The sequence below is a fragment of the Prosopis cineraria genome, unplaced genomic scaffold, assembly GCF_029017545.1.
Source record: "Prosopis cineraria cultivar Desert tree isolate PC_DT_omini unplaced genomic scaffold, ASM2901754v1 PC8, whole genome shotgun sequence".
Lineage (NCBI taxonomy): Eukaryota > Viridiplantae > Streptophyta > Magnoliopsida > Fabales > Fabaceae > Prosopis > Prosopis cineraria.
In genome coordinates, this window is record NW_026555339.1 from 11540278 (window position 1) to 11566534 (window position 26257).

The 26257-nt window shown below is 34.9% G+C and overlaps 1 protein-coding gene and 1 pseudogene across 1 annotated transcript; one reads left to right on the top strand and one right to left on the bottom strand.

The window, feature by feature from the left end:
• Nucleotides 1-26257, bottom strand: part of LOC129317299 (putative disease resistance RPP13-like protein 1) — a 104772-nt pseudogene that overhangs the window by 29919 nt on the left and 48596 nt on the right.
• LOC129318058 (6,7,8-trihydroxycoumarin synthase-like) lies at nucleotides 16469-18244 on the top strand. The gene is made up of 2 exons (XM_054962573.1): nucleotides 16469-17474; nucleotides 17558-18244. Exons 1-2 carry the CDS (start codon nucleotides 16593-16595, stop codon nucleotides 18182-18184), a joined length of 1509 nt encoding a protein of 502 aa, XP_054818548.1. The 5' UTR covers nucleotides 16469-16592; the 3' UTR covers nucleotides 18185-18244.

Here is a 26257-nt window from a genome sequence, read left to right on the forward strand (position 1 = left end):
CGTCAGCTGCCACGTCAGCGATCTGACCGGTCAACGACAGGTCAGCCCAGTAGTGTTTTGCCACGTGTCATCGTTGCCACGTCACTGTACCCAGTCAGCTAAAGTTTCATAAATTACATTGTTGCCCCAAAGCTTTCGGTAATTCCAAATTGACCCCCAAATTTTTTTGAAATTCCATTTTAACCCCTATACTTCCTAAAATTACACTTTTGCCCCGTTATTTTACTTGAATTCCATTTTAACCCCTATATTTGTCATAAATTGCAATCTAACCCCATCAGTCTTTTAAAATCTCTATTTTACCCCCTAGATTGTCCAAAATCCCTATTTTGCCCCTAGCCTTTTGAAAAAATCTCACTTTACCCCTATATCCTTCAACGTTTCCATCTGCACCTCAATCTTTCCCATATCCCTAGCCTTGACACTTATCCAAAATGCCTCCAAGACGTAGACATGTGCACGAGGTTGAGATGGAAGAGATGAGACATAGGATACGAGAGTCGGAAGCCACTGTGGAATTGCAGTGAACTCTGTTAAACAACAACAGAGAAAACTTAGAGGGAGATTCGGGAAGCAGCAGTTTGTCATCCACCGACAACCGCCGCCATCCACGACAACAACAATTCTGCCTTAATGATATCAAGGTGGACATTCCTGAATTCGAGAGAAGACTCCAGCTAGATGAGTTTGTAGATTGGCTGCAAACTGTTGAACGAGTATTTGAATACAAGGAGATTCTAGATGTGCAGAAAGTCAAGATTGTTGCCCTCAAACTCAAGAAACATGCTTCCATTTGGTGGGAAAACCTTAGACGGAAGCAGGAACGTGAGGGAAAGCACAGGATTAAGACCTGGGAGAAAATAAAACGCCATCTCACCAGGAAATTTCTGCCAGATCATTACCACCAGGATAATTTTATCCAGTTGCAAAATCTTCAACAGAGATCTTTATCTGTAGAAGAATATACTAGAGAGTTTGAACAACTTATGATGAAGTGTGATATTCAGGAGAAGGAGGAGCAAACAATAGCCTGGTACCTTGCAGGCTTAAACACAGATATCAGTCGTCCAGTCCAGCTTCAACAATATTGGACCTTGGATGATGTCATCTGTCTAGCCCTGTGTGTTGAGAAGCAGATGCCCAAGAGGTCCACTTTTCAGCCTTCATCCTCTAGGGGTTATCTAGAAGGCCGTAAGGCAGAATTTCAGCAGACCAACTCCTCAAGCAAGCCACAACCTACTGCTATACGCAAACCACCATCCAATGCTGCTAAGGAATTTAGTTCTAAAGCAATCAAATGCTTTAAATGCCAAGGATTTGGCCACATTATTGCGGACTATGCTACTCGAAAGGTTGTCACCATTCGAGAAGGATCAGGGTATGAAGCACTTGAAGAAGATGAGGAGGATGCTGAGTTCTACGAAACTGATCCCGTATATGACGAGGAGGTCACACCTGCTGATCAAGGAGAAGTATTGGTGCTTAGACGAAGTCTACATACAACAGTAGTCGAAGAAGAACCTTGGCTACGGCGTAACATTTTTCACACTCGTTGCACGGTCGAAGGAAAAGTTTATAATGTCATCATTGATAGTGGAAGCTGTGAAAATGTAGTATCTGACTACATGGTGGAGAAGTTGAAGTTGGCAACACAAGATCATCCACAACCTTACAAGCTTCACTGGCTCAACAAAGAGAATGAGGTAAAAGTTTCTAAATAATACCTTGTGACCTTTTCTATTGGGAATCGATATTGTGATGAAGTTTTATGTGATGTTGTTCCCATAGATGCATGCCACCTTCTCTTAGGGAGGCCATGGCAATATGACCGACATGTTATGCACAACGGGCGAGCGAACACTTATTCTTTTACAAAAGATGGTGTCAAGTTCACGCTAGCGCCTCTACCACCCAGTGAGATTAGCCAATTTTCAAGGAAATCTAGTATCTCTAAGCCGTTAGTGTCTTTGTTGACTAAGGATGAATTTAAAGTGTCAAAATCCGAAGCCCAAATGATGAGCTTTATTTTGGTGCTTGAGGTGAACGACAAGACGGCCGATCTACCTAGAGTTATTCTGTTATTATCAGAATTTTCAGATGTAATATCTGATAACATACCACCAGGGTTGCCTCCAATACGAGACATACAGCATGCCATTGACTTCGTTCCAGGAGCAGTCATTCCTAATAAGCCTGCTTACAGGATGAGTCCTCAAGAACATGCTGAAGTCTAACGACAAGTTGAAGAGTTGTTGAAGAAAGGGTTAGTTTGAGAAAGTGTCAGCCCTTGTGCTGTACCTGTTCTTCTAGTACTTAAGAAGGATGGGAGTTGGAGAATGTGTATTGACTGCCGAGCCGTCAACAAGATCACTATTAAGTATCGGTTTTCAATACCTTGGCTTAATGATATGTTAGACCAGTTGCATGGTGCCACTACTTTCTCCAAAATTGACTTTCGTAGTGGGTACCATCAAATTAGAATTCGGCCAGGAGATAAGTGGAAGACCGCTTTCAAGACCAGAGATGGCTTATATGAGTGGAATGTGATGCCTTTCGAGTTAACAAATGCCCCTAACACATTTATACGCCTGATGAATCAGGTATTGAGACCTTTCATTGGCAAATTCATTGTTATGTACTTTGACGATATTCTTCTTTACAGTAAGAATTAAGAGGAGCATTTAGATATCTTGCGGCAAGTTTTGCAAGCCTTGCATGAACAGAAGCTTTATGTAAATCTCAAGAAGTGCACCTTCCTCACTAGCAAAGTTGTGTTCTTGGGATACATCATTACCGCAGAGGGTGTTCGCGTTAATCCAAGCAAAGTTACAGCCATTGATAGCTGGCCAATTCCAAAATCTATCCAGGAGGTTCGAAGCTTCCACGGATTAGCTTCTTTCTATAGGAGGTTCATCCATAATTTTAGCTCAATTGCTGCACCACTTATAGACTATATCAAAGGAGAGAAGTTTCAGTAGACAGAGCAAGCTTAGAAAAGCTTTGAGGAGCTTAAGAAGAAGTTGACCGAAGCTCCAGTCATAGCTCTTTCTAATTTTAACCAAGTGTTTGAAGTTAGCTGTGATGCTTCTAACACCGGCATTGGTGCTGTCTTAAGTTAGGAGGGCCATCCTATTGCCTTTTTTAGTGAGAAGCTCAAGATGCCAAGCTCAGATATTCTACCTATGATAAGGAATTCTATGCCATTGTCCGAGCTCTTCAATATTAGAGTCATTATCTCCTGAATAAAGAGTTCATACTTTTTTCTGATCATGAGGCTTTCAAGTATTTAAACTCCCAGCAGAAGATCAGTCGTAAACATGCTCATTGGAGTGAACTCTTACAATCTTATCCATTCCTTATCAAACATAAGACTGGAACTCTAAACTCCATAGCTGATGCCCTTAGTTGTGGCTATGTGCTACTTACAACACTACAAACCAAGGTTGTTGGATTTGACTTTGTCAAAGAGTTGTATCAGGATGATCCTGATTTTCGAGGAGTGTGGGAAGCAACTGTAAATCAACCTTTCCACCAGTTCTACAGACACGACGGGTTTTTATTTCGAGGTAAAACCTTCTGTATTCCACAGGGTTCCTTAAGAGAAGCCATAATTTGGGAAGCACATGACGGTGGATTAGCTGGACATTTTGGACAGGATAAAACAGTTGATCTGGTGAAGGAGAACTTTTACTGGCCTCAATTTGAACGAGATATCAACAGGCATATATAAAGATGCAAAATTTGTCACTTGGCTAAATCTAAGGGTTAGAATATCGGACTATACATGCCTCTGCCAATTTCAGAAGCACCCTGGGAAGATATAACTATGGATTTTGTTCTGAGTTTACCATGGACTCAGAGGCAAAAAGATTCTGTCATGGTAGTTGTGGATCATTTCTCAAAATGGCCCATTTCATCCCATGCTAGAAGACCAACGATGCTGTTCAAGTAGCAGACTTGAACTTTAAGGAGATTGTGCGTCTTCATGGCATTCCTAAAACTATCACTTTTGACCGTGATGTGAAGTTTCTTAACCACTTTTAGCGGACACTGTGGAAGAAGATGGGAACTAAGCTCCAATTAGCGCTAGTCATCCCCAGACAGATGGTCAAACTGAAGCTATAAATATGATTCTTGGTAATCTTCTTCGCAGTTTCATGAGGAAGAATTTGAAGCAGTGGGATCTTATTCTTGCTCAAGTTGAGTTTGCTTATAATAACTCTATCAATCAAGCAACTGGGAAGTGTCCGTTTGAAGTTGTTTATGGCACTCGTCCCCTTAGTCCACTAGACTTAAGCCCTTCACTTGATAAGCAGCAATATAGCTTTGATGCTGACCAAAGGGCTAAGGAAATTAAGAAGTTGCATGAGCAAGTCTGCGAGTGACTTCAAAAGCAGAATTTGAGATACAAAGCTCAACGTGACAAGCATCGAAGAAAGTAGACTTTTAAGGTAGGAGATTTAGTTTGGATACATCTACGAAAGGAATGATTTCCTAAACAGCCAAACGGCAAGTTGTTCCCAAGAGCTGATGGTCTGTTCAAGATAGTGCAAAGGATCAATAACAATACTTACAAGGTGGAATTACCTGGTTCTTATGGTGTATCTACCACCTTCAATGTCACCGATCTATCTCCGTACATTCACTACTACAGAATATATCTTTAGGAGCGGGTATTTAGGAGCGCTTCTTTAAAAAGCGCTCTAAAATGTGAATGCAGAATTTACCGGAGCGCTTTTTTAAATAAGCGCTCCTGTATGTTAGGGCTTCTCAATAAGATAACGCTCCTAATTAATATAAATAAAATATTGTAAAAAATTTAAAAAGACCTTCGGGAGCGCTCGTAGTTAAGTGCTCCGAAAGACTATCTTCCGGAGCGCTCTTTGACGAGTGCTCCGGAAGACCACCTCTTCCGGAGCGCTCTTAGAATGAGCGCTCCGAAAGAGCTCATCTTCCGGAGTGCTCTTTTAATGAGCGCTCCGAAAGAGTTGATCTTCCGGAGCGCTCGTCAAAGAGCGCTCCGAAAGAGGGATCTTCCGGAGAGCTCGGAGCGCTCTTTGACGAGCGCTCCGGAAGACCACCTCTTCCGGAGCGCTCGTCAAAGAGCGCTCCGGAAGAGGTGGTCTTTTATATCTCTGCCTCCCGTCAGTTTTTTTCCCTATTCATGAGTTTCTTTCAAACCTCTCTCTCATTTGCTGAGGTTGTGCATTCCCAACGAGTTCCAGATCGTCGCTGTATCAGTCTATCTTCCGTCGCTGTTCGCTGTTCCAGATCGTCGTCCACCGCTGTTCGTTGTTCCAGATCGTCGTTCGCCACTGTTCACTGTTCCAGATCATCGTCCGGTACTGTTTGTTGTTCCAAATCAGTGTTCATCGCTGTTCGTTCATTTCTGTGTCATGTCGCACCATCTGTCTCTGTTTTTGCGCTGCCGTCGCCGTCACTGCCATCTCCCGCATCACTATTCCAAATCTGCATTGCTGTTCCAGATCTGTGACGCTGCTATACACCGGAGGAAGCGACGCCGTGAAGACCTCCGTTGCAGCCGTGTGTCATTGCTGTACAGCCGAGGAAGCAACGCCGCAAAGACCTCCGCTATTGCCATGAAGACTACACTGTGAAGGTATTTTTTTAATAATTAATTTATAATGTAATATATTGATATATTTATATATATTTGAGAATAAATTTCATATATATTTTTTAATAATCAATATTATAGATAATATATGAATTGGAGTTATTTATATTAGAATTATGGAGTATTTGTAGTTGATAATTAGATTAAAGTTGAGGAAACTACTTGAACATTTTTATTTTATTTATGAAATATACTTTTAAAGGAGATTATTGTTATTAATTAAATTACAATTGATTGACAGAATTTAGATGCATTATGCTACTAAATTTTTATTTGGATGAATTAATTTTTTTAGTTTAAATGTATTGTGTTGTGGAATTTGATTGTTTCATCATTTGGGAGGTTCTTCTTTTAAGGAAGATGTTGTTGAATTTTTTTTATAGAAATCTAAGTCTTTTATTTATTGAATTTTGATAATCATATTAGTGATATGGATCATAAGTGGATGTCGGCTAATCGACTATCTAGAGAATATTGGGATGGTGTAGATTAATTCATTGAATTTGCATTTTGTTGTGATCAAGACTCCCCTGAAGTCATATGTCCTTGTTTGAAATGTTGCTATGGAAAAAGAGTAAAGCCAATAGAATTGAAAGATCATTTAATCTGTAATGGAATTGATCCAACTTATACTTGTTAGATCATGCATAGGGAGACAAGGAATAATGCAAATGATTGGAGGGATAGTGCGAGCTACTCCACATTTGATCGTGATAGTGGGACATATGATATTGACCGTCTTGATGAAATGATTCATATATATAACTTCATTGCTGAAATATTTTAAATTAAGTTAGAATTTATTTCTACCATATTTTGATAATGACATCTTTTATTGTTTTATAGGTAGGTACCTACACAATTACAAGGTTGGGAGTGTGGATACTATGTTATAAAGTTTATGAGAGAAGTAATCACACAACAAGAGTTGATCATTCCTGAAAATGTAAGTCAAAAGCTTTGAAATTAAGTTGATATAATGTTAATTACTTATATATTGCTTTCATATCTTGTGTAGTATTTTGTTGGAGTAAGATGTTCGCATTTTACCATGGAGCAAATAGAAGATTTAGTTGAAGAGTTGTCAAAATATATTATTGGCTGTTTGTGATAGGAAGTTAGATTTCAATGTTAGAAAAATAACAATAGTTTCATTTGTTAGGCTTGTTAGAAATTAAACTAGGTTAGTTAGGAAATTGAAATTGTTGTATCAGTTTCAAATTCTTTTCTTGTATATACATTTTTATGTTGATATTATTTTTAAATTAATTTTTGATATTATGATTTGCCATTGTTAAAGAGACGTAAAAGGAGAAATTTCAAAAAATCTGATTTAAAAAAAAATTAAAGTAATATATGGGAGCGCTCATTTGAAGAGCGCTCCTGTAAAGTAACATACGGGAGCGCTCTTCCAGAGAGCGCTCCTATATAGTTCATACGGGAGCGCTCTTTATAAAAGCGCTCCGGTATGGTTGCATACGGGAGCGCTCTTTACAAGAGCGCTCCCGTATGTGCTCCCTTACGGGAGCGCTTTTCGAAAAGCGCTCCCGTATAACGTATATACAGGAGCGCTTAAACATTTCGGAGCGCTCGATACGAGAGCGCTTCAAAAGCGCTCCCTAAAGTAAAAAAAAAGCGCTCCTGTAAACTTATTTTGTAGTAGTGATTGATGAAGATGATGAATTTAACTCGAGGGTGAGTTCTGTTCAACCCGAGGAGGATGAAACGAAAAGAGCAGAAACGAGCAGAAACGGAAGGCACACACATAATGGAGCAGAAACAGAAGACACACACATAATGGAGCATAATAAACTCTTTGTAACCTCCCCTTAATTTCTGTAACCTCCCTTTAAATTTGTATGGTTTAGTTTCATAATTCCAAGACTATAAATAGGACCCTTATGGCTGTGTACGAGGCAGACTTAAAAAGAATAAGAATTGCTTGTTTTTATTCGGTTTCTGTGCCATTTGTAATCACCTATATGGACTTAAACAAGATTATATAGGCTTTCACCACTGAACTAAAGAGTCACTAAATAAAAGCATTATACGCAATGGGTATTGTCTGTTATCGATTATAAATACTAAGCAACAAGACTAAAACCATTGCTTATTGTGAATAGAAACAGGTTAACTGCGTTACTTGATTGAGTATTTTATAGCAAGCAGTTATATTAATAACCTCTTTAAAAAGTAAAAAAATAATAGGTAGAAAACTATTGCCTATTTTGTTTTAGGTAAAAGATTTTCAAGTGTTGTTTAGTATTTATTACTTGTAATTAAGATTAATAGTTATACTAGAAAAACTGTTGCTTATTTCGCATCTAAGGCAACATTTTTGTACTTGTTGCAAAGTTAGTTGTTGCTATATGCCTAAAACATTGTAGTGCCACTTGTGAATTTTTTGGTCAAACTAAAGTGATTTTGACTGTTGATGTAGACCTAGATTAATGATAGGGAAAAATTATACTCTTTTTAAAAGTTTCAAGGTAACATTACTATAAAAAAATTAAGATATTATACACCCCTTGCAAAACAATTTGGGTTGAGGGACAAAAATGTCTTAAATTTTTTTTGAAAGAAATTATAGCCATCCTTATCTTTAAGAAGGAGGAATATTATCTTGAAAGTGTTAAAAGTGGAGCAATAATGTCTTTTCCTAACTTTTGACTAATGTTTGACCAACATAATTTTTTTAAGCTATGAAAATGTTACATCTGTCTCCCATTTCCTTTGTCTTTGGCCATCCACACTCATCGCATCCCTCTCTCTCTCCCTCTCCCCCCAAACTTTGAACATGAGAGAATCTACAAAATGTGCATGTGCTTCTAACGGTAGTATGCCAGTTGGAAGAAGTCAAGAATTCAAGGAGCTCTTTAACAAATACTCTGAAGGTGTCTCCCTGAGCTGATCTTCTTCCTTAACTTCTTCTTCTCTTTCTTTTTCCTCTCTCTCCTCCCTCTCACCCTCTTATTGAACAGTTAGGCATCGTTCATTTATGGGCTTGTAAGGGTATGATGACCCTCGTTCATATGCCGCAGGCTAACGATTCCAAATCAGTCAAAGATTGAATGGAAAGAACAGCTCCACCTACAGGAATAGCAAGACTAATAAGAGATTTGAATGCCATTATTGCTGTAGAAACTTCTCAACCTCTTAAGCCTTAGGTAGCCACAAAAGCCCTCACAAACGAGAGCGCAAGGATGCCAAACAACCCCATCTTCACATGTTTGAGGCTCAAGTCTACAGCCTCATCAACTATAGGTCCTTCTCTTTGCCAACTTCAACGCTAACCATGTTAATGCTTGCCTGCTACTGAACAATGAGGGAGTGACGAACACGACATAGAAAAGGAATATAAGAGTTGACCACTTCACATGTGTAGCTGAGAAACCATCCATTGCGTGAACGACATCAGACTGTACACACTCTTCTTCCCCATATCTTCAACACGGTGATCTACCTCAATGGCAGAAGCAATCGTGATTCCGGCGACATGCTTGGCAGTGACAAATGTTGTTGAAGTGGTAGTTGCGGGAGTGATGGCAAAGAGGGGATAGTTCAAGGTTTAGTAAAAGGGTGAAAGGGAGGAGAGAGAGAGAGGAAAAAGAGAGAGAAGAAGTTGAGGAAGAAGAATCTTAGGGAGACATGTGGAAATTTTTTGGTCAACACAAGATTTAATGGTCAATGTGATTATGAGTTAATGGCATAGCAACATTATCCCCTTTTGAAAAGTTCTAGGGTGACATTATTCAAATTAAAAGGTAAGGGTACTCATAACTTTTTGTAAAAAACTTTCAAGACATTTTTGCTCTTTAATTTTGAAAAATTCTAGGACATTATCCCTTTTTGAAAAGTTCTAAGTGACATGTCACCTGTTGAAAGTTAATATTTTTATTTTATTTTAATTATTTTAATTTTTTTGACATCAAGTTAAATTAGACTTGGTGTTAAATTTTTTTTTACAGCAGTTAAATTTTTAACCAATGTTAAAAGTCCTCTATAAAAGATAAATTCTACACTAGTGTATGTTATTTCAAAGTTATTTATTTTCTCTTTATCATAAAGATACCCATCTCTTAGTTCCTAGCATGTTTGAATCTTAATTCCTGTTGTGGTATTATGTGAAATTCCAACTGTTAGGAAGTTTATTGTACAATTGTTTTGGAACTAATTGCGATGCTTGTAGTGAACATCTATCTTGGGTTGACAATGACAAATTGAATTTTGAAATGGGTTAGTAGAATGTTTATAGGATTTGATTTGGCATGACTTATAAACTATGTTGATATACATTTATTTCTAAATTATGAATCTCCATTACCTAGAAGGTCCTCATCGCACTAAAAGAGACTTTAGCAAGTATTTGGGTACATATTTGAAAGTGAGAATTAACAAGTATTTGATGAATATTTGAAATTTAGATTTTTGCAAGTATTTTGATAATGATGAGAATCTTTTTATTTACTAAGAAAATGTTTTACAAGCATATAAGAGCCTATGGAAGAAAGTTTGGAAAAATGATTTATGGATATTATTTGGATTCTTTTACAATAAAATTTTCATATATTAAAAAATTGACTTTTGATATACCTGGGAATATTTATAGAGGAACCAAACATAGCATGCCTATTATTCGTGGCCTTCGAGTTGTGCCTATTATTCGTGGCTTTCATGCTGCATCTGTTATTTGTGGCTTTAAATTGTGTCGAATTTGTTACTTACCTTTATGCATTTTGTGTTCACACTTGTTTCTCATAGTCTAAGAGCCACAACTAATTGGTGATTTAACCACATGAGCTGTGTGCTCATGATAGAAATCTCATACTGTGTGAATTCTTCTAAAGAGATTTCTTTTTTAAAAAAATCTTTCATTAATTCCTTCTCTAAATTTCCATTTTTGAAAAGAAATTCTTATTATAAAATTTTGGAAAAGTTGATCTCAAGATTTCTATTACAAAGTCTATTTTGTAATGTGTTTCGCATACTTAATTATAATATTATTTTTGTATTTTATATCATAAATATTATGTCAATAGACCATGTCCATGTTTATGCATTTGTAGTGTTTTAGATAATTTAAATTATTGAGGTATTATTATTTTTTATCTTGAGGGAATAAACATGATTCAGAAAAATATATATATATATATATATATTTATGCATATTGCAACCATTATAATAACAAGTGTTACAAAACATTATTTATTTTTATGTAAATTTAATATTAAGAATATTTAATCCCTTCATTTGCATTATAAAATGGACCCTTTACTCGTTGGATATTTGTATTTATTATTATGATGGTGAATTTGAATTATTGTTTTGATTATATGCCATAGTTGTTTCGAACAACAGGTAACATATGCTCCTTTTATTTTTATTATTTATAGATTGAGGAGGTAATTTTTGTATTTTGTTCAACTACGTTGCTTAATTGTTTTAAATATTTTCTTTTATGATTTGACTCTTAAAGATTTATTAAATTTTTATCAATTGAAATCAAGAGTGTATATATATATATATATATATTTATTGATTAAGCTTACGAAATAAGATTAACTTTGTATTTCGTGCCAGATGTGACAGTATTTTTCTAGGAACAAGTGGCAAGGACCTAGGTTATATTATCTAGATGGTCAAATCACAAAGAGATTTTAAATATGATAAAAATACAAAACCATCACTCACCAGAAGTTTACGAGCAAAAATTACAGAGGAAATCCATTTTCTTCTGTCATAAATTGGACTTATCTCAAGAGCAATTTCTGCCAATCTAGACTTACTACGAAGTTATGGTCCAAACGACACAACCAACAAAGCAGGATATGTACTTAACTATTTTCAACACCAATTGCTTCAACCTAACCGAATAGTGACTTGCACCAGGTCGGAATGATCTTAGCAAAAATTAGACTGATAGAGCAATTCAACCATATTTTACCGGAACCTATGGTTTCTCATAGAAACGACATGTCTTTAAAGAAAGTATTAATATGAAATAATTATGTGAGAAACAGTGCAGAATAGCTCTTCCAATCCCCTGAATTTCATTAATTGAGAACCAGTCATGCTTCAGTGCTAAATACAGCAAAAGTAAAAGTTTTTTTGCCTACATGGCACTTCTTAGCATAAAAATATGCTCCCGAACAAACTATATGTCTAATTTCAAATTCACAATTAATATATCTTGCCAGCAAAGACTATTATAAAATGTATGTTCTATCTATAGCAAAGAAACCCAAACTCACCGAGACATAACTATTTCAACCATTTCCTGATCTGAGGAGTTTTCAGGGAACTTTTGACCTTTAATCTGCTCACTGAATGCCAATAACATTCTGCATACTTACCTATTATGACAATGATAAACCTCAAGTCTTTTAAGCCTGGGAAGGACATGATTGAGGGGACACCAATGAGAAGCAACTCTTGAAGATAATGGCAACTCATTATCATTCTTGGCGAAGATTGCAAACTGTTTTAACACATTTTGATAGAGAGTTCAGAGAATAATTATCAAACGCTCTCAATAAACCTAATAATATTAACAAAATTCTCAATGACCCAGTCTTTTTTAGTCATTTCATTCTACGCTATCCTTTATCATCTATTCAAACACTAACAATATTCACATGTCCGGCGGAAAAAAAATGATTTATTTGGAAATGAAGAAAAAAAGAGAATAGAATACAATATTGTAACAAAAACTTTTGGGAAACAGTCATTGGGTTTTTTTTTTGGACTGGGTTTGTACTTCTTATTTAATGTGTGATAATTAGGCCATGGAATTCATGTTCTACAAACTTCGTTTTAGGGAGTTTTTAAATCCATGATTTTTGTTTGGGAAAACCCCATGAAATTTCAGGCTTTAAAAAATTAAAAGATTGGAAAACATTGCAAAATGAGATTGGGTAGCTTTGGTTAGGCTTGGGCCTCTTGCAAGCTGGCCTTCTTGCTCCTTTCAAAATTTAGGCTCAAGCTCATCTTTTTTGTATGAATTTATGTAATATGACCCAATATGTCGTAATATATAATTGATTGAATATTCCTCAAGTGGTTTATGCTATGAGATGAACCTTGACTTTCTTCATTAGGATAAAAACTAAGAGAAAGATAAAAATAAAACATTAAACAAAATTATTCAAGGTGAATCTTAAATTATACTTTCATATCTACAATTTAGGTAAATATGCAAGTCTAATATTGCCATATTTTTTCGTTAGGTACAAATAATGAGTTTGGGATTGAGCTTGATACCATATGGCTAAACAAATTATTATAAAGTTATCATAGACAAATAAAATTAAAATTCACTTACAACAAACAAACAGACATGTCTCATGAGCCAATAAAGGACTTGAAAGTCTAGGGATGCTATTCAAGAATTATGTTAACCAATTAAGTTTTATATCCTATATAAGAAAGAAATCTCTTTAATGTGCACACAAACTATTCACATATCAACAACAACAACAACAACAACAACAAGCCTTTATCCCACTAGGTGGGGTCGGCTACATGGATTGCAAGACGCCATTGTGCTCTATCATTTATCAAGCTTTTAGGAATATTATTAATTAAGAGATCGCGCTCAACAACTTCCAAAAGTGTTCTCTTAGGCCTTCCTCTACCTCTCTTAATCGGACTCAAAGTTATATGTTCTACTCTTCTCACTGGTGCCTCCCTTGGTCTTCTTTGTACATGTCCAAACCATCTCAACCGATTTTCTACCATTTTTTCCTCAATAAGTGCCACCCTCACTTTTTCGCGTACGTGCTCATTTCGAATTTTATCTTTACGTGTATGTCCGCACATCCATCGTAACATTCTCATCTCTGCTACTCCAACTTTATGCTCTTGCTGTCCCGTTAGAGCCCAACATTCACTACTATATAACATTGCCGGTCTGATAGCAGTGCGATAAAACTTTCCTTTAAGTTTATTAGGCACCTTACGGTCGCAAATAACTCCTTTGGCTTTTCTCCAATTAAACCACCCAGCTTGAATTCTATGTGAAATATCTCCACTGATTTCGCCATCATTTTGAATAATGGCTCCCAAATATCTAAACTTTTCCACTTGAGGTATAATTTGATCTCCCAATTTCACTTCCAAATTATTGTCGAATAGTCCTTTACCAAATTTACAATATAAATATTCCGTCTTACTTCTACTCAAACGAAAACCTTTCGACTCCAATGTCCTCCTCCATAACTCAAGTTTGCAATTAACCTTTCTCTTATCTCTGCTATAAGAACTATATCATCCGCGAAGAGCATACATTTCGGAATTTTCTCTTGAATATGTTCCGTCAAAACATTTAAGATCAAGTTGAACAAATAAGGACTTAGAGATGATCCCTGATGTAGTCCAATCTTTATAGGAAAATCCTTTGTTTGACCACTAGGCGTTCTTATACTAGTTTTTACCCCCTCATACATATCTTGTATGGCTTTAATATAAGCAATCCGTACTCCTTTTTTTTCCAACGCTTTCCAAAGCACTTCTCTTGGTATACGGTCATAAGCTTTTTCCAAATCAATAAAAACCATATGTAGATCTTTATCTTTACAACGATACTTTTCCATTAATCCCCTTAGTAGATAAATCGCCTCTGTAGTTGATCTACCTGACATAAAACCAAATTGATTCTCAAAACTATTCACATATCAATTCTCAAAATAAGTTGAATAAAATAAATCACAATAATGGTAATAGAAAATATGAGAACGTAAAGCTGATATTAATTGACAGGAAATCACTAAGTTTTAATGATTTTTGTCTTCTTTAATTGTGATTTTTCAGTCTGCAAGCCAGTACTAATATTGATTTCATTATATTAAGTTCAAAAAATCATGACAGTGTTTATGTGTGAGATGAAATGTGTAAATAAATAGTTAGTTTATAAACGAGAGAAAATGAAAGAGAGACAATCATGCACCACAAAAATTATCCTGGTTTGGTCCCCTGACCTACGTCCAGTCCTCTTGATAAATACCCAAGAGATTTTCCCATTATAAAAATTCAAGTACAATCCCTATAAGTTATATAATGAGCTCACACACAATTTTGACAAAGGTTTTTACACAACTCACCTAAAATTAGCGTACATGGTTTTATCCAACTCACCCAAAACTAATAAAACAAATGTAAGAAGTAGTTCACTAGAAATTGCTCTTGAGAAAGCTAGGCAGCAAAAACATTCGAAGCACCCAAATACTCACAAATAACTTATCAAGTGTAATTTTTATTATTAAAAAATAAGTTCTTAAAATAACAAGCTCCAATCACAATTTTTGCTTGAGAGAATAATAATTTTTGTTCTTTAAATTGCAAGAATTGATTATGAAATCATAACTTCTCAAATGTAATTTTTGTTATTGAAAAATAATTTCTTAAATTAACAAGCTGCAATTACAATTTTTGCTTGACAAAATATTAATTTTTGTTCTTTAAATTGCAAGAGTTGACTAAAAAATCACAATTTCTCAAATGTATTTTTTATTATTAAAAAATAAGTTCTTAAAATAACAAGTCTTAATCATAATTTTTATTTAAAAAATAATAATTTTTTAAAAAAATTTAAAAATTATACAAAAAATTATAACGTGTCAATGATGATAAAATTATTTTTTCAACTTAAAATTTATTAATAAAAATTTTAATAAAATTATGATATTTTGATATATATATATATATATATATGTAATAAATGATGTCCGGTCTGTATATAGATATATATATGACTGACACCATTTCACGTGAACAAGGACAGCAATGCCACAAGCGAAGGGGCACTGCCGCATTATTTTTATGTGTTGTGTTGTTCTTTTTCACTATGAAGCCAGCATGCACGCTCATCCTCTGGTCTAGACTCTAGTCTTGCTGATGCAAAATCAGAGAACGGCCACGTATGATTAGATATGCACTGCCAAATTATATATAGCTATATATTTTCAAATTTTGTCGCCGCTGAAAAAGTTGATGGAAATTAATGCATAATTATATTCATAGATGAGATAGGATCACGTGCTTCTCCCAGCTAGATCCTTAGATTTTGACATTGTGTGTGTGGGATGGTCTCATAACTGAAGCTTACTCTTGGTCACGGCCTGCCGGATTTGATGGAAGATAAAGGATGGTGGAAAATGATGAAAAAACAAGAAGGTGGGAGAAAAAGAGAAGATAATTACGTTGATTCCAATTACAATCCATATCGCATGCCCAAGTCAATCTCATGCGTCATGAGCATCCAACCAACAAGTTGCTTCTTCTCCACACTTCTCCACACATCATTATCCCTCTCTTATTAGCCACTGGTCTGCGTCATTAATTAGAAGTTTGCGTTGGATTCTTGCCAAGAAGTCACTGTTGAGGAGCAGGGAAGGCACTGTCAATAACCAATGTTCTTTTGCAGCTCATTTTCTGTTTAGTTTCTCAGTTACATTTTCTCTGCATTGTGTTGCTCTTTTCTTTACCATGTTCAGCTTGTGTTGCATGCATCTCTGTTTACTTTGCCCTTTCACCTTTTTTCACTGCTGCTTTTGGTTTGTAGCCTGTGCTCTTCGCCATTCGGCTTCAATGTAAATGAAATGAGAATTTTTCATGGTAAGGGGAAAAAGGAAAGGAAAGAAACTTCCAGCTGGCTGATGTAAATTATGCCAACAAACGCACAAGTTTTACGTACGTCCAATTTAAGAATTGGATGAAATTTATTATAAAATAATGTCCATTTAATATCAATAAAATTTTATAAATAGATCTCCAAATCTGAAGTCCTTCCCCACCGAGACTATATTTCTCCACGCAAAAAAAAAAAAAAAAAATGCGGACCATTTTACTTTTTTCGTTTTTAGATTGCAAAACCATTCTACCACTTCTATATATAATTATATATAACTTTGGAATCAAGTACTTAGCTCCACAGCCAATTTGCATTGCATCACAGACATGGAGTTGCTTTACATTCTCTTCTCATCTATTTTCTTCCTGTTTCTTATCTACAGAACAGCACGAACAGGAGAAAATCTTCCACCAGGTCCTCCAGGTCTTCCTCTCATCGGCAATCTTCACCAGCTTCTTCGCTCTGGTCCACATCGCCACTTGTGTCATCTCTCCAAGCAATATGGTCCTCTCATGTTCCTGCGCTTTGGCATCAAGCCCACCATAGTTGTTTCCTCTGCCAGAATAGCCAAACAAGTCATGAAAACCCACGACCTCGTATTTGCTAGCAGACCCTCCATGCTTGGTCAACGGAAATTGTCGTACAATGGCTTAGACCTGGCTTTCACTCCCTACAGTGACTATTGGAGAGAAATGAGAAAATTGTGTGTCCTCCAACTGTTTAGTTCTAGGCGCATGCAGTCCTTTCGTCCCATGCGGGAAGACGAGGTTGTGCGAATGATTCGGAAGGTATCTCAATCTGCTGCTTCTCACAGATTGATCAACTTGAGCGAGACGTTGATGTCTTTCACAAGCACTTTAATTTGTAGGATTGCTTTCGGGAATAGGTATGATGTGAAAGATGAAGTGAGTGAGAGAAGCAGATTTCATGGACTGCTAAACGAAGCTCAGGCTTTGATGGCGGAATTCTTCTTCTCAGACTATGTGCCATGGTTGGGGTGGGTTGATAGACTCAGAGGGCTTCTCAGTCGATTGGATAAAACCTGCAAGCAGCTCGACATGTTCTACGAACATGTCATCAACGAGCACATGAATCCAACAAAACCTCAAACCGACCAACAAGACATCATTGACATATTTCTTCAAATAATGAATGCTCCTTCAACCTCACTTGATCTCACTTTGGATCACATCAAAGCTGTGCTCATGGTAAAAACTGTCCTTTTTCTGCACTCCATTGTAATATATTGCCTTTTTGTAAAGGTTATTCAGTTTCTCATGCGTGGATGCAGAATATATTTGTAGCCGGAACAGACACGAGTGCAGCGACTGTAGTTTGGGCGATGACCGCATTGATGAAGAATCCCAGAGTGATGAAAAAGGTACAAGATGAAATCAGAATGTTATGCGGCGAGAAAGATTTTACAAGTGAAGATGATATAGAAAGGCTTCCTTATTTCAAAGCGGTGGTGAAGGAGACTCTGAGACTGTTCACACCTGTGCCCCTACTTGTGCCAAGAGAATCCATAGGAAGGTGCAACATAGAAGGGTACGAGATTGAACCAAGAACTCTAGTTTTGGTGAATGCATGGGCTATAGCAAGAGACCCGGAGACATGGGAAGAGCCAGAACGATTTTATCCAGAAAGGTTCTTCAACTGTTCAGTAGACTACAAAGGGCATGATTTTGAGCTGATTCCATTTGGAGCTGGACGTAGGATTTGTCCCGGAATGCAAATGGGAGTAATGAACGTGGAGCTTGCACTTGCTAATCTTGTTCGCTCTTTTGATTGGGAATTGCCTGCTGGTATGGTGGAGCAAGACATCGACACAGAGTGCATACCAGGAATAACCGTACACAAGAAAAATGATCTCTGCCTAGTCGCTAAGATCCACAAAACACCCATGCTATTGGCATAGTTTTCTAATTTTTATATATATGTTTCAAAAATAATACGTATGTGCAGCTAGCCTCTTCAACTTTTTTTGGACACACTCATTTGGTAATGGTACTGTAATGATCCTACATTTTAAGTCAAACAAAAAATTTTTTAATAAATATTTTTATTTAAATAAATTTCATAGAAATTAAAAAGGGGGCATTTATAGGAAAAATTTGTTAGAATTTGTGCAAGGATTAAACTTTTCAAAGCAAAACCTTGCTTTTAAATTATAAAAAAATTTCATGTTCCTTATCATAATTTTCTTGTGCCTTTTATTGTAATTCCTCGTGCTCTTTTTTGTAAATTTTCCCATGTTCTTTATGTTCTGATTTCGATTCTTGTGTGTGAAGAAAAAACAGAGCACTTTGATTCATTTTCTCACCGCCTTCCTACACTCCTCTAGATCTTTTAAGTCGGTCCATTTCTTTAATCCTTATCAACACACTTAACTCGCCATTAACTGACTATTTTTGTGGCTATCGTTGCTTCATATCATCTCACCTTCTCGTCCTCATCTGCTAGTCACTGTTAAACCGAGTTACTGATTTTCTCCCACTATATCGTGTTGTTTCGTGTCCACGAGAGTCTGTTAGCAGTTTGCTGTCTTAGCTGCCATCTTCCTCTTCTCCTCGGTCATTGTTCGTCAGTCACAGTGGAAAGGTATATCCCTCGTTTTCTTGCTCTATTTTGTGCCGAATTTGGGTGTGCATGGTGGTCAGTTTTTCTTTCCTCATTTCTTCCTTCCCTATCGTCAAAGTTCAGTGTGGGTGTAGGTGGTTGCTGCTTCTTTTACTGTTGGTTGGAATCATAGTTTCTTCCTCCTCGTGTGTTGACAGATTTGAACCCCTAGCTTTTTCTGCTTCGACGCTGTTCAGTGGCTGAATCATACTTGCTGCCACTAAGCTTTGTTGAGGTGAGATATTGTTTTCTTTCTGTCCTCTTTACACTATGCGGCACCGCTGAATCATTCCGTCCTTCTTTCAGCTGATTGATGTGATCCCTGTTCTTTATTCTTGATACTTTAATTGTGGTTAGGACTAAAATGTTGCACTTGGATCGAAAGTTCAACCTAGGATGTTGGATGCAGTGAACCTTTCTCTACATTAGTGCTGTTAGACAATTTTCTTCATTAGTCTTGAGTAATGTATAAATAATGGAACGTGTGATTTGAATATTAATGCATTTATAGTGTTGAGAAAATAAGTAGAAGAGTCAAAGTGGAGTAATTAAGTATATTCAATGCCTAAAGACCAATATTATAGATTTAGGAATTGTTTTTTAGAACTCTAATCTATTTTCGATAAAGAAATGTGTTTAGAAAGCATATTGAAATTGTTTATATGGTTGGATTAAGGTCAAGTTGCCAATTTGATAAGGAAATAATAAATAATTGATTTTAGGGTTTTTAATTTACTTGCTAGGAATCTAATGGCATCATTGGAATTAAGGTAAGAGATGGGAGAGAACGAGCTTTAAAATTTGAGAAACTCTCATGTGAATGAGTAGCGTTCTAAGTAAATTCTTAGGAAAGTATTTACAAAAATCTCCCTATTTAGAATTTTAGTGATTATCTTTATAAATTGTACAATTATTCTCATTTATCCTATTTTCCTAATAATTGTTTTATTGAAGAGAAGGTGTTGATTTTATTGGTAGTTTATATAGTTGACAAGTATTGATGAAGTAATAATAATAATAATAATAATTGATCAGTCTTTAAAAGTGGAAAAAGAAGAAGAAGAGAAAAGAAAATTTTGAAATTTTTCTCTTGCTTCATACATGTTAAAGTTTACTAAGGGGGATTGAATTCAGAAAGCTGGATGCTAACGGCAATTCCGTAGCTCTTGGCGCGCCATGGTACACCTAGCTGGCAGAGTGCTTTTAGGAGGTGCTAGCCCCGTGTGCAGGCCAACGCACATGGAACGGAGGGATAATTATTCGTGAGCATCGTACTCACGCTTGTTTTCGTGGGCTTTATGCCTGCGCTTGATTCGTGACTCTTGCCGCGCTGGCTTTCAGTCATGCTTGATGGGTTATTTACCCTCGTAGACTGTGTGTCCACACTTGTTATTCGTTCTGATAGAGCCCTTCTAAATTTTAGTTAACATTTTCAATTTTCTATTTATTCTCTGAAATCCTTTTTATTGAATTGCACCATTATTAAATATTTTTATATTTTATGAGCAGTGGAATTTTTATTTTAAAATATATATGACTTCACTAGCATTGACTAATTTCACGATCATCTTATAAAAAAAAATTCAAGATTGCTATCTATTTCTAGTTAAGGGCAATTCATTATTTCATTAAGGCATTTGAAGTTAAATTTATTATTTATGATCTTCATATTTTCTTTACTACAATTTCGATTAGAACACTACTTACTGGTAAATTTTTTATCTCAGATAGTATAACTGACCCTGCACCTCCAGTTGACCATTAAAGGCCTTATTGTTTTTTGAGAAAAAAGGAAGTATATGGTGATTATCCTTTTGGTGAAATTTCATTTTGTATTTTGTAAATTACAAGTTAGTGCTCCACGTACCTTATGATTAGGCATTAATCTCTTTTGTTATGATGTAAATTGATAAACTGAAAATAGTCTCCTTATTGGTTGAGTTGACAGGTTTTGTTATTGTTGTGAAAATTTCAGGAGGGTCAAATTATAGGGGAGACTCTGTTGAAATTTTCACAAAACATTTAGACTTTGCTAACTTTATTATTAATGAATATAACTTACATATACTAAGATTTTAGCTAAATTCTCATTAATCGAGGCTTATGGAATATGAGTTCACCTTATATTCCATGCCGATCATACCCTTAAGTATTGGGGTGTAACAGGTACCAACTGTGATAGACGAAACTTGGAATCATTGTATTGTATTCACGTGGAGTCGATCTTCTTTAACTCCCATGGTCGCTTCAAAGAGTACTTGATGTGTTTAAAAATAAAGTGAAGGAGATAATGAGTTTTTTTTAGGCCAACAAGAAGATGATAACTTAAATGAAGTGGATGCTATTATAAAATATAGTTAATATGAAGGGTAGAGAAGAACAAGATAATACAAAAAGTATAGAGAGAGAAAATAATGGAGGATAGTTTTTATTCACTTGTGTATATATGCTTTGGACATGGCCTCTATTTATAAGCTTTCAATCATTCAAGTCTTATCCTAATCTTACAAAGATATAAAGAGGCATATAATGGTGCATTATGTAACCGTTAAAGGTTATAAGATATTAACAATAAGAAACTCCTTCCATGCCATTTATTAGGACATTAAGAATAAAAGAATCCTAAGAGCTATGAGTTATGGACATCTATAATACAATATTTATAACACTCCCTCTTGGATGTCCATAACAAGTATTATGACTTATCAAAACCTTACTAGGAAAAACTCAATGGAATAAAAATCTTTTGAAGGAAAAAGTATACACAATATCTTTAAACACTCGCTAATGTTGCCTTATTAAAAACCTTTCTAGTAAAACCTAGTGGGACAAAATCTTGAAAAGGAAAAAAGAGTATAACATGATATTTACTCCCCCTAGTCTCCTGTAGTAACAATATCACTTCACTCCCCCTGGTGACACCATCACTTTATGTCTTTAAATCTATGCATTCCAATGCCATACATTAACTTTTCAAATGTCAAAGTTGGCAATGTCTTAGAAAATAAATATGCAAGATTGTCATATGAGTGAATTTGCTAAACATCTATATCACCGCTCTTCAAAAGGTCATAAGTGAAAAAGAATTTTAGAGAAATATGTTTAATTCTATCTCCTTTGCTGTATATATCCTCCTTTCAATTGAGTTATGCACGTTGTAGTATTTTCATATAATATTATTGGAATATTTTTTTCCAACAATAAACTACACATCTTTTGGATATGATGGATCATTGACCTTAGCCAAACATGTTCTCTACTTGTTTCATGAATTGCAATGATTTTGTATAATTTGATAAGGTAGTAACTAAAGTTTTTTTTGCTGAACACCAAGATATTGCTGTACCCCCAGGAGTAAAAAAATATCTAGTCTATGATTTACCTTTATGTGGATCTGATCGAAATCTTGCATTTGCATAACAATTAAGCTGTGATCCAAATTCATTAGAATAAAACAATCCCATATCAATTGTCCCTCATAGATATTGAAATAAGCCTTTAAATCCATTCCAATACCTTTTTGTTGGGGAATAACCAAATATTGCTAATAAATTTACAACAAATTCTTGAATTAGCAAGATACATTAGTGCACTTATAGCACTAAGATATAGTACTTCAGGACCAAGAAGAGGTTCATCTTTTTCTTGAGGGTGAAAATGATCTTTTTTCTCATCAAGAGATCTTATAACTATCGGAGTAGTTAGTGGATTTGCCTTGTCCATATAAAATCGCTTTAATAGTTTTTGAATGTAAGTTGATTGATGAAAAAAATTTCATTTGCTAAGTGCTCGATTTGTAAACTAAGGCAAAATTTTGTTCTTCCAAGATCTTTCATTTTAAATTCTTTTTTTAAACAATTAACTGCCTTTTGGAGCTCTTCAGGAGTTACAATTATATTCAAATCATCCATATAGATAGCAATTACAACAAACTCTAAGCCATTTCTCTTTATAAAAACACATGAAGAGAATGGATCATTTTTATAACCTTCATTCAGTAAATATTCACTGAGACAGTTATACCATATTCTTCCAAATTGTTTCAATCTATACAAAGATTTATGCAAACAAATTACATGTTTTTCTCAAGAATTTTTATATGTTTCTGGCAATTTGAATCCTTCAGGGATTTTCATATAACTTTATGTTCTAAATAGCCATATAAATAGGTTGTAACAACATCCATTAGGTGCATATCAAGTTTTTTGTGTATTGCCAGACTAATTAAATATCTTAAAGTAATTGCATCTATCACAAGAGAATATGTCTCTTCATAATTAATATTAAGCTTTTGTGAAAATCCATGTGCTATTATTCATGCTTTTTATCTAACAATTTTATTTTTCTAATTTTTTCCGCATAAATACCCATCTACATCCAATTAGCTCTATATCATTAGGTTTTTGGACTATAGGTCCAAAAACTTCACGTTTTGAAAGTGAATTGAGCCCTATTTGAATTGCATCTTTTCATTCTGGCCAATCATATGTCTACATTCTTCAATCGATTTTGATTCTAGATCCTCATTTTGATTCATTATTTTCACAGCAAAATTATATGAAAATACATCGTCCACGACTCTTTTTTTTTATCCATCTTTTTCCCATGGTGGCATAACTTATCAAGATCTTTTTATTATCTTTAAGTACTTGAACCTTTATTGGAGCCTTTTGATTAGTCATGTCTTTATATTCTTCTATTCTTCTAGAGTACTAGCCTCCTCAATCATGCTATCTTTATATATGCCATCTTTATTTTATGCTTCTTTCTTTTTTCTAGAATTTTTATCTTTAAAATCAATTGGTCTACCAATTGGGCTGCCAGATTTGATGGAAGATAAAGGATGGTGGAAAATGATGAAAAAAAACAAGAAGCGAGGAGAAAAAGAGAAGATAATTACGTTGATTCTAATTACAATCCATGTCGCATGCCCACGTCCTCATGAGCCATGAGCGTCCAACCAACAAATTCTTTCTTCTCCACGTTACTTCTCCACACATTATTATCCCTTTCTTGTTAGACACTGACCTGCATCGTTAATTAGAAGTATAAAATATTATAATGATGGAAGATATTTTTTCTTAACCTATGTATAGGGAGGAAATAAAATAGAAGAGCAAACATGCAATAAAGGACGAAAAGGATTTTTATATATTTACATAATCAATGTGGTGGGCCATCCACAGCAACATCTCTGTTATTGCTGTTGCCCATCAATCATTCATCTCTCTCTCTCTTTTAATTAAAAGCCAGCACTATGAAATTACAGGATCAAACCTATAACAATTCACTTATAAAAAAGTTTTAATGTCACTAGGTTACAAGACCCTATTGATATTACTTCCTTTCTTGCATCTAAGGCAACTTCAATCATCTTATAAGAACAGAAGAGATATCATAGAACTAAGTTATTAATTGTATCTGCAAATAAAATAAATTTTAATTTTTGTTATTATTTTTTGAGTTAACTAGTTGTTGAAATTAATCTTTATTAATGGTATGGACAACATTATTGTATTGTTTTCTCAAATGTTAAAGAAATATTGTATAAAAATTTAAAATATCAAGTGTTCCTACACAAATAGTTGAGGAACAAAGATATCCCATAACCCAAGTTGTAAATATAATATATACTCCTTCCTATTCTATTTAAAGGTCACTCCTAGCGTACTAGTTAGTAGTAGTCAAAGTATTAAAGGTTTCTCAAAATACCTACTACTCCATTATCATTGCAAAACTCATGAAAAATCTTGAAGTTGTCAAAATTTGTTAGAATGACAAATTCCACAGAGTTAATATTTACTGCTAAACTCTCAAAACTCTTTTATATGCTCATTTAATTGACTTATATATGCTCATCTAACTGAATTCTCTGAAAACCATCCCCTTGCTAAAATTATTAAGAAAATAAAAGAATTTATTATGAGATACTAGATGATCACTTTTGATCATATGTTTAGAAGAGCAAATAACTTTGGAGATTGACTTTCACATCAAGTTTTCAACAATAAGTTAGATGTTATGATTTTTTATATTCTACCCAATGGGTATAGAAACTTTCTGAACTCATTGCCACCCTCTTTTACAATTTTTTTTGGTGGTGTTGTATTAAAAAAAAGTCACTCTTAATTGAATGACATGATTGAAGTAGTAAAAGAATGATTAAAATTAGTTAGAATCCTACTTATTTCTTTAAATTTATTTATATTTCAAGAGAAATTTTAGTGAGCCCAGAGAAGCATTATCGAGAGTCCTCAATGAGCTCTGTTCCCCTAATTCAGTATTTAATTCCTCAACAAATGTAATCTATTGCAAAGTTAATTATTTTACCTTTAATTGATTGCATTTAGTTTATCAACCTTTGATATAATGGAGAAAGATGTTGGACATTTGTCTCCCTTCAACACAGCCCAATCATGTAAATATAGATGTTTAAGACAAGGAATGTGAACCTTTCACTAAGTTTAATAGTATGTTTAGATTAATGAGAATTTGGATTTGGACCAATTTCCTCATTTGTATATATATAAAAAATATCTTCTCAAAAATGGAGTTTCACAAGCCAAATACAATTTTGCAAAATTGAGGGTATTTAAAAATATTTTTGCAAAAATATAATTTTAGTCCCAGAACTAATTTCAAATGAAAATTCAAATAGACCTAACATTTTTAAAAGTTTAATTATTATTTTGAAAAGTAAAATTATAAAATATAGGAAAATTGGTCCTAGAGACCAAATGTACTTAAAAGACCAAGGCTAATATTTTATTCATTAAATAATTTAAACAAATGATAAAAATGCCCCTTTGTGTTAATTAATTTTTTCCCTAAAAAAGCACAAAATCTAGTCACCAAACTTCGACAGGTGATAGTGCACCTGCCTAAGCTCCAGTGGCAGGTGAAGGGTTGCAAAAAAGTGTCACAAAAAAATCAACAATCCTTAATTACATGTAATCATCAAGGAATACATGTAAATTCAACAAGTAGAGGATGCAAGGATTTTGACTTAAGGTGCAAGGATTCTGGCTTAGGTGAAAACCTTTTGGCTTGAGGTACAAGGGTTATAACTTAGGTGCAAGGCTTTTGGCTCGAGGCTTGGGTGTAAGGTTTTTGACTTGAGGTGTAAGGCTTCTGGCTTAGGGCGTAAGGCTTCTGGCTTAAGGTGCAAGGGATATGGCTTAGGATGCACATGTTCTATCATAGGATGCAAGGCTTTTGGCTTGAACAATTACATGTAATATTTTGTGAATTACATGTAAATCAAATACACAGAAAGCACCCATTGTTAATAACCCTGTAATTAGATGAAAATGACAACTAATTACATGTAAATCAATATAGAAAAAAATTCTCAAGCATGCCCGAAGAATAA